This window comes from Molossus molossus, unplaced genomic scaffold (assembly GCF_014108415.1).
Source record: "Molossus molossus isolate mMolMol1 unplaced genomic scaffold, mMolMol1.p scaffold_m16_p_11, whole genome shotgun sequence".
NCBI classification, from domain to species: domain Eukaryota; kingdom Metazoa; phylum Chordata; class Mammalia; order Chiroptera; family Molossidae; genus Molossus; species Molossus molossus.
Genome location: NW_023425346.1, coordinates 98505912 through 98514711, shown reverse-complemented (window position 1 = coordinate 98514711; position 8800 = coordinate 98505912). Strand labels below are relative to the sequence as shown.

Here is an 8800-nt window from a genome sequence, read left to right as displayed (position 1 = left end):
CAACTAAAGTAAAAATATATGTATTTCAAGCCAGGCACCTGTGACTCAGCCGACTGAGCGTTGCCCAGGGGACTGAGAGGCCCCGGTTTCATTCCCAGTCGGGGCTCTTGCCCCGCTTGCGGGCAGATCCCCAGTAGGGGGCGGTGGAGGCAGCCATCAGTGTCTCTCTTTCACATGGATGTTTCTATCTCTCTCTCTAAATTAAATAAATAAAAACAATTTAAAAATAATAATGTAAAAAGAAAGATACATTTAAAAATAAAGTTAAATAAAAAATGTAAAAGAAGAGCTAGGGGCAGAACCCGAGGTCAGGCAGGTGCAAGGCGCGCACCTGAGCCGGCTGCAGTCTGGGGCCGGACGGCGCAGCTCAGAGCATCCCCACTGACACAGGCGAGGGCGGCCCAGGAACGCCCGCAGGAGGCCTTGCCGGCCGCCAGTGGAAAAGATGCTGTTTCCGAACGGCCGGTATGCGTCTTCCTTTCTGAATACGGAGGGACTCACCGGCTTGTGCTTTGTGTTTTGGCCCCAACAGCAACTCGGAGCCGTCGCGGATGAGCGAGGCCCCGGTGGCCCAGCAGGGCAGGGCCAGCGCCGCGGAGAGCAGCGTGGGAAGCTCCTTCACCGCCTGCAAGAAGGTAACCGTGCCCAGCACCGCCCTCTCCCCCCACTGACCCTCCACCCCTGTTTCCTTTGACTTTGCAAGCACCTGTTCTAAAGCAGAAACAAAAGCAAACAACAGAATGGCCCGCGATCTGTTGGCGGTAACCCCTCATGACCTTAAAAGAATGTAATTCGTGAAAGGACAGAAAACTCCAGCAGTTCAGAAAGATGTGACTGGGAAAGTCCAGGCGTCCAGGGCCACTGCACGTCCATTCCAGCCTCCCTCAGCCCCTCCTCCCCACTCAGCCGTGGGGAACAGCTGCTTGGGTCCCCACTCAGAAAAGTCTTCACAGGCTTTGGATGGCTCACCTTACAATATCGGACTCCTAAGTCTGTATCTTAGAAAAACCCATGACTGTTCTCCTTTTGATATTTTCTTAGAAGGGTGTGCTTGGTTTATTTATCAGGAGGAACCAAATTGCACGCCCTGGGCTGTAGACCTTTGTGACAGTGGAGGGACCCCGAGAACATTATGCTAAGTGAGAAAACCCAGAGAAAGACAAGTACCATATGATCTCACTTATATATGGAATCTGATGAACAAAATAAACTAACAAAATAGAAATAGACTCATAGATACAGAGAACAGACCAACAGCTGTCAGAGGGGAGAGAGGAGAGGAGCTGAGTGAAAAGTTGAAGGGATTAAGAAAAACACAAATAAAGTCATAGACGTAGACAACAGTGTGGTGATTACCAGAGGGAAGGGGGGAGGGGGAGGGGAAGTAGAAGAGGTTATGGGGGGATAAATGGTGATGGGAGGAGACTTGACTTTGAGTGGTGAACACACAATACCAAATACAGATAAGGTATATAGAAGTGTACACTTGAAACCTATATAATTTTGTGAACAAATGTCACCCCAATAAATTTGATAAAAATTATTTTAGTAACTGATAAACAAATCTTGCTGTGAGACATTTGCAGAAAGTTGTCATTTGAACAACATAGCATGGTCTAATTTAACAACTTCATTGTTACAACCAAGTCAACTTAAGACCCAGAAACCTAAAGCAAAATGCCCAACCCTCCACCTAATGCTCTGGTCACTATCTGATGCTGAATTCCAGGGGAGAATGTGTTTCTTCTTATCCAAAGTTGGAGGAACCTACACTGGATTATTTAAGTTATTATAACAAAAATTAGATTATAAAAAATACTAAATTAAGACAAATTTTGTTACTAAACATACTGTATATGTATATATGTATGTATATATGATGTATATTACATGTGTGTGTGTATATATATATATATATCTGTTTATTGATTACTGTATGCAGTTAAGTAGCCTTGTTTATTTTCTGTGTGATTTTTGTATAATTTTCAAGCACCAAAGAAATTAAGTATCTGCATTGGAGAACATGTATTGATTAAAGTAAAGTAAGATTAAACAAGATTTTACAAATGTATTTGCATGTATGCATTCATAGCCAAATATAAAAATGAACCTGTCTAATTAAGGGCTCTTATTTTCAAATATTATATGACCTATTATTCTTTCCCCTCTTATAAAATTCTTATAGAGGAGTCAGTGTTGTTACAGATTTCAGTTTTTAACGCAAGAAACTGAGACACTATAATTCAAAATGATTTTGAGTTGCTTATAAAATAGCGAAAACTGCAGGTCTCCAAGCCCAAGGTATGTTTGTCCTATTCACATCTGTAACTACAAAATATGAAGTCTTCACCAGATGCTGAACATTTCATAAGGCTAAACAGTTTGTAATATAGTCTAATTTTTAGATAACTCTATTCCTGTTGGTTAGAATCAGTGAGGTATTTAAAAGAAGGGTTGAAACCAGACTGCCTGAATTTGACGTCCGGTCCTATTACTACTAGATATGTGAGCAGACACAAATTACGTTACCCCATCATGCCTCAATTTGTCATCCGAAAAAGAAGCTAGGGAGGGAGTCAGTGAGCTCATAGAGGTGGAATGTTCAGAGCAATGCCTGCCATATTGTAAGCTCTCAAAATAGAGATTAATAATGTTATTTCACAGAATAATTTTATCAACAAATATGCAATATCAGAAAATAATTCAATATTAGCATTACCATGCCGAGAGAGTGAGTACATTATGATCTGTTATTTCAGATACAGTTCTTTCCCTGGAGAAGGGGAGATCATACTCAATTCTTTAAAAACCAGGTCTGGAAGCTACTAGAACTGTTTGGGGCTGGATGTCATTTAGACAGACAGATAGATAGATAGATAGATAGATAGATAGACAGATAGACAGACAGACACATGATAGATAGATGATAGATAGATAGATAGATGATAGATAGATAGATAGATAGATGATAGATAGATAGATAGATAGATAGATAATAGATAGGAGGGAGAGAGAGAGAGAGAGAGAGAGAGAGAGAGAGAGAGAGAGAGAGAAGATTCACTTGTTTCACTCATTTATGCATTCATTGGTTAACTCTTGCATGTGCCCTGACCTGGGATCTAACCTGCAACCTTGGCATATGGGACTACTCTCTAACCAACTGAGCTACCTGGTCAGGGCCAGTATATATATATTTTATAATTACAATACATTTCAAATAAGAATTTAAAGTTTTAAACACACTCTCACACTTTCCACAATTGCTTCTAGAACAACTATTAGTAGATTGAACCATATGAAATTACTTTTTTTTTTACAGGTCAGACTGATAAAACTTTTGACAATTTCATATGGTTGAAGCTAAATACAGTCAAAATTCTGTAAGATCTTAGACAAAGATACATGGATAGATCATAAATGACACCCACTATGGAAGAATTCATAGTGTAGTTTTGTAGATAAAACTGGTTTCTCATGTGAAAACTCAAATAAAAATTCACAACTCAAAAGAGATAATTATGTAAAGTAACTATAGAGCAATCAGTCAAGATAGTATAAATTAGGTGGAAAGCTGGCATTATGGGCATTAAAAGCTAAGAATATAGGCAAACCCAGGACCTGCAATAGACAGCAACCTTCAGCAGGAAAGTGGTCCTTAATATGGATTTTGGAGTGTGATTAAAATTTAAAGGAGTGAAAAGAATATCCAACCAAATTTCGGAAGGGCTGCAGGAGAAGTCAACACCTCTGTGTACCTGCAATATTTTTTTTTCATAGTACATTTCTTTCATTTCAAATAATTCTCTTAGGCTTACATAATAATTGCATTCGAAGTCAGTTTAGTAGACCTATATTTCATTCATCATGTGGGTTCTAAGAGTTTTCTTTCCTTCGATAGCTCAACAATGTTTTCTTCTTTGTATTTGGAACATAGATCCTCAAGAAAAAGACATTGACCACTGAAGGACTTATTGCCCTTATTTTATTACTGCAAGCTGATTTAAATGATCATGGGTCAATTCTTTTTAAACATCTTGTAAATCACAGATAATGGGACCAGGGAAGTGAGGATCTGTGTGTTCATAAATGCATATATAATGTATGTTCTGTATGAAAGAGGCCAAAAAAAATACCCCCCAAAACAAGGACAGCTACATCTTAGAAAAAGCAAGGCTGTCCAGCTGAATTACCACTCTTCAGTCAGCCGAGTTCAATATGGTACCACGGATGATTGAAATCCATTGGTAATTCCCTGAGCTCATTTCATATAATAGCTTCATCTTCTTTGCCATCAAATCTTCTTATCTGAACTGACATTTTACTAAGTTAACTGGTGAAAGAAATAAAACAAGGGTCCAGAAGATAATGCATTAGTCAAATTAGTATTCTCTGAAAAATTGCAAATTCACTTCATTTCCTTCATGTGCTTCATAGTGGACCTTGAAGGCCTTCCGGACTCCTACCCAGATGCGGTTGCTTCCGTTTCTCTTTGCTGTCCGAGAAATACCGTCACTGGAATTCATAGCTATGAAAAAGCCTTAGCATCAGGGAAGAAACATTGGTGAACTTAGTGGAAGGTGGAATATATATATTTTTGTCAGTAAGGAACTGCCTTTCCCCAAAGCCAAGGTGACCACACCACACCACCTCATCACAATGTTATATTGTCTTGGAGTTCTGTTATTAGAACTCCTTTCGATCCCAAAAGTGCTCTGGATACACAATACATTATATGTTTATCCAAACTCTAGCTTCAGAATTGGCCTTTCTCTCCCATCTCTCCTTTTGCTAATATTATAAAATTATCAGATAAATTCACACACTGAGATATTAGTGACTACATAGCTTAGTATAGTTATGACAAGTAAAATCTGTTTTTACTTAACTAGTACTACCGATGAACTAGTACTATTGCCCCCTCTTTCTTTTCTTTTTTTTTAATTCTCACCCTAGGATACTTCTGTCCCATTTATCTTCAGATAGAATAGAAGGGAGAGAGAGAGAATCATCAATGTGAAAGAGACACATGGATTGTTTGCCTCCCACATGACCCAACCAGGGCCAGGGACAAACCACAACCAAGGTACCTTGACCAGTATTGAACCTGCAACTCCTTGGTCCAGGGCCGACGCTCTAACCGCTGAGCCAAGCCGGCCAGGGAAGTGTTGTGCCTCTCTCTTAACTGACATTGATCATTGAGCTTATTGAACCTGGACCTACCTTCAGAATTCTACCCATCACAAAGCTGTAAGCAGACACGGTCAACCTATTCAAGTTGGAATATAAGCTAACCTCTATATCACTCTAATTTAATAAGCATGAAGTGCAAGGGGAAGTTTTAATGTATGCGATGTGATTTTCCAAAGCAATGAATGCATTTAAAATGATGGAATTTCAAAGTATTACAGGAACAAATGGGAGAGAAAGAGTTGCTGGTGGAGAGTAGACACCAGAGCCTTCCTTCCGTGGTATCTCTTGAATTGTATCGCACACAGACATTACCTGATGTTCCCCTTCTCATAGGACTGTCCTTCTTGTAAGACAATACAGCCACCATTGTTAAACTGAATCATAGGGACTTTCCATTAAGAGAGCTATGTGATTATAAATGCTGTCCTTTTACATATGTTAAACACTAAGTGAAAGGTCTTTGTATCTCTTTAAAATAAACTAAATCTGTTATCTCGAGTATGGCAGTTGGGTGTTGTGTAACATACTTGACCTTGGAAATTAAAGAACTGACTTAGATTCCAGCTTTTCTCTTCTTACTGTGTGATCTCAGGCCAGTGACTTAACTTGTCTGATTCAGATGTCTTAGGGTTGGTGTGATGTTGAAGGTTTGCGTGCAAGCCCTTGGCACACAGAGATGATGCTCAAAAACTTAGTTGAGTCAAAGTAAATGATCTTTACCCAGGGCAAGCTTTATTTCAGTAGAATTTGAAAACAAATTTTAAAACCAATCTGAACACAACACACAACCCTCCCTCATTGTTGAATATACGTTAGATTTTCCTTTACTTTGAAAGCATTTTGGTCAATGTTTTATCTTCACAATAGCTGGACATTTTCAATCCATGTTTGACTTCATGGCATAGAGTAGAACCAAGTCTCCGAGTAGGATTTGTGTGAGGGAAGAATTGTTGGAGAAAAATCAACACCCCAAGTTTCTTCTTTTTATGCATGCTAATGGAATTCACCTTAAACTTGGATTTATCAAAGGCAGAGGACTGAAACACGTCAGGTTCCCAGAGGCAGAGTTGGATCTTAATATGACTTGTGATCAGCTCCTTGAAGTCTCGAGAGCATCCCTTGCCATGACCAGCCTCCTTTAAACAGACTTAAATTTGCTCTTGGCAGTGGCACAGACACATCTAAAAAATGACAGAATGGATGTCCCCGGATGTTTCATCTTATTCTTTAAAATACACTTTCATCTAAGCCCATATCTTTCTGATGACATGTAATTAACCAAAGCAATTTAATTAATGTGTGCAGGCTCAGCATACAAATTAGGAAGCTCTTATGCAGTCTGAGCCGTATCTCTAAAGACATTTTTATTAGTTGGAATTATATTGCTCTTGGACAAGAGCCCCAAATTTCAGGATGCACAGAATGAAAAACAGCTATAATATTTTGTATTTGTAGAAGCTGTTTCCTTAAAGGAAGGAAGGACTTAAAAAAACATAGAAAACAAAATCAGCATAACTGAGTACATTTACCTTCTTATGGAAAGAAGACTCTGAGCTTTTTCTCTTGGAGTGAAAAACACTCCCAGCTTTGTAAACACTCTCTTCTGATCGAGCCACCAGGCAATGGTCTTCAAGCCCAGCTTCCAACACTAGAGAATGCCCTCTCCAGATTTTGTCCAGTGGCTGTGTATCCTGTCTTATTGCCATTTGCAGGAATAATAAGAGCCATTGAAGAAACAGGGAGGTTTTTAAGAATAGAAAGAGAATTGTCTCAGTAAAAGTGATACCTGAAGAAAGCAGATCGGTCCAGCCGGTGTGGCTCAGTGGTTGAACATTGACCCCTGCACCAAGAGGTCTCCAGTTTGATTCCCGGTCAGGGCACCTGCCAGGTTGTGGGCCCGATCGCCAGTGGGGGCATGCAGGAGGCAGCCAGTCGATGTTTTCTCTCATCGATGTTTCTATCTCTCTCTCCCTCTCACTTCCTCTCTCTCTAAAATCAACAAAGGAAAACAAATGTCTTTAAAAAGAAAGCAGATAGAATAGATCTGAACGTGGTTCTCTGAGCAAAGGAAGGCTGGGCTCTGGGTACCAGGGGAGGCCTACCTGGTGCCCACGGGCAGTGGTGAAATGAGAGGCGAGACCTGGGTACAGACAAGTCCAAGCTCTGCTGGGACACGTGTGGGAGTCAAGGTCAGCAGGACTCTACGGCAGTGAGAGCTGAACACAAGAATGAATTCTGACCATGTAGGCCAGGAGATCCATGGGTGGTGGTGCCATTGAGGTCACCGGGAAGAGCGCCCGGAGAGGAGCCACAGAAAGAAGTCCATCGGCTCAGATTCGGCCCGGCTGCATCTAAAGGGCCAGCCACAAATGTCCTCTGCAGGCAATTTCCCTGAGTGCTGAAGGACACTCTTCTGGGCCCTGAACATCCAGGAGCCCTGGTTGCATGGAGGCCACCATGCAGATAGCAAGGGCTCTGGAGGGGACTGATTTCCTCGGGCTTCAGCGAAAGCAGGCGGAGGTGCTGAGCGCCCTCGGCTGCCTTCGGAGCCAGGTCCACGCGGACACGCAGAGGTGGAGCTGCACGGGGCAGGCTGCCCTGTGGAAAATGTCCATTCGGAAGTCCCATGTGGGAACCTTTGTGCAAAGCCACCAACTAGGGCTTAGTCTTCAGTTTGACTATGATTCAGTTTCTTGTTCCAAAAGGCAGTATTTTCAAGGACTGCTATTCAAGACGCCGCCCCTCCCCCCTTTGCTGCCAACAAGTGCTGTGGAGCGTTCAAGGTTCCGATCTGCTGGGCTCGGTCTGCTCTCTGCCGCTCAGCTCCTGGAGCGTCCTTTTCGCTGGCTGTGAAGACTCCTGGAAGCAGCTTTCCTTTTTAATCGAAAAGGGGGACTCTGAACCCAAAATAGCTTAGAACATTCTGTGGAATTGAGAGTTATGTTGTGCTGTTGGAACTGGGCAAGGGATCTTTTTCCCCCCTGAATTCTTGTCATTACCCCAGGCTGTTATGTTATGTACTAAATATTTCTAGCCAGAAATAGAAGAGGTCTAACATTTTTTAAATATCTAATTTGACATTCAAAAGTTTCCTTTCTATCTTTGTGTATTTATTTATTTTTATTTTTTTATCCTCACCCGAGGACATTTTTTCATTTATCTTCAGATAGCGCAGGAGGGAGAGAGGGAGGAAGAGAAAGAGAGAAACATCAATGTGAGAGAGACACATCGACTGGCTGCCACCCACATGACCCCAGCCGGGGGGGGTTGCAAACTGCACCCACGGTCCGTGCCCTTAGCGGGAAGGGACCCCGGCTGCCCTGGTCCGCAGCCCGTCGCTCTAACCGCCGAGCCTAACCGGCCAGGGCTGTCTTCGGGGATTTAAAGAAAGACTTGCCATCCTGGCTCCCTAACATCAGCCTAAAGACATTCTCTCATTCCTTTCGGCCCCTCACCCAAGAACCCCGCTCAGCTTTGTGGTCGAGAGTAGACACTATGTCCCCCCGTCCTAACAGCACCCTCCTTTTCGGCGTCTCGCTGAGCTTGCCCTTCTGATTAAAGTGCCTGGTTTTCAGCTCTGCCATTGTCAGAGCGGGAAGGAAGGATATGG

The 8800-nt window shown here is 42.0% G+C and overlaps 1 protein-coding gene across 2 annotated transcripts in view; it reads left to right on the top strand.

The window, feature by feature from the left end:
• Window positions 1-543: 543 nt before the first annotated feature.
• LOC118625837 (SPHK1 interactor, AKAP domain containing) overlaps window positions 544-8800 on the top strand; it is a 101348-nt gene continuing 93091 nt past the window's right edge. For both annotated transcript variants that reach the window (XM_036255028.1, XM_036255029.1), the window contains exon 1: window positions 544-635. In XM_036255028.1, the coding sequence (XP_036110921.1) occupies window positions 552-635 (84 nt within the window). In that variant the 5' untranslated portion in view covers window positions 544-551. The remainder of the gene's footprint in view (window positions 636-8800) is intronic.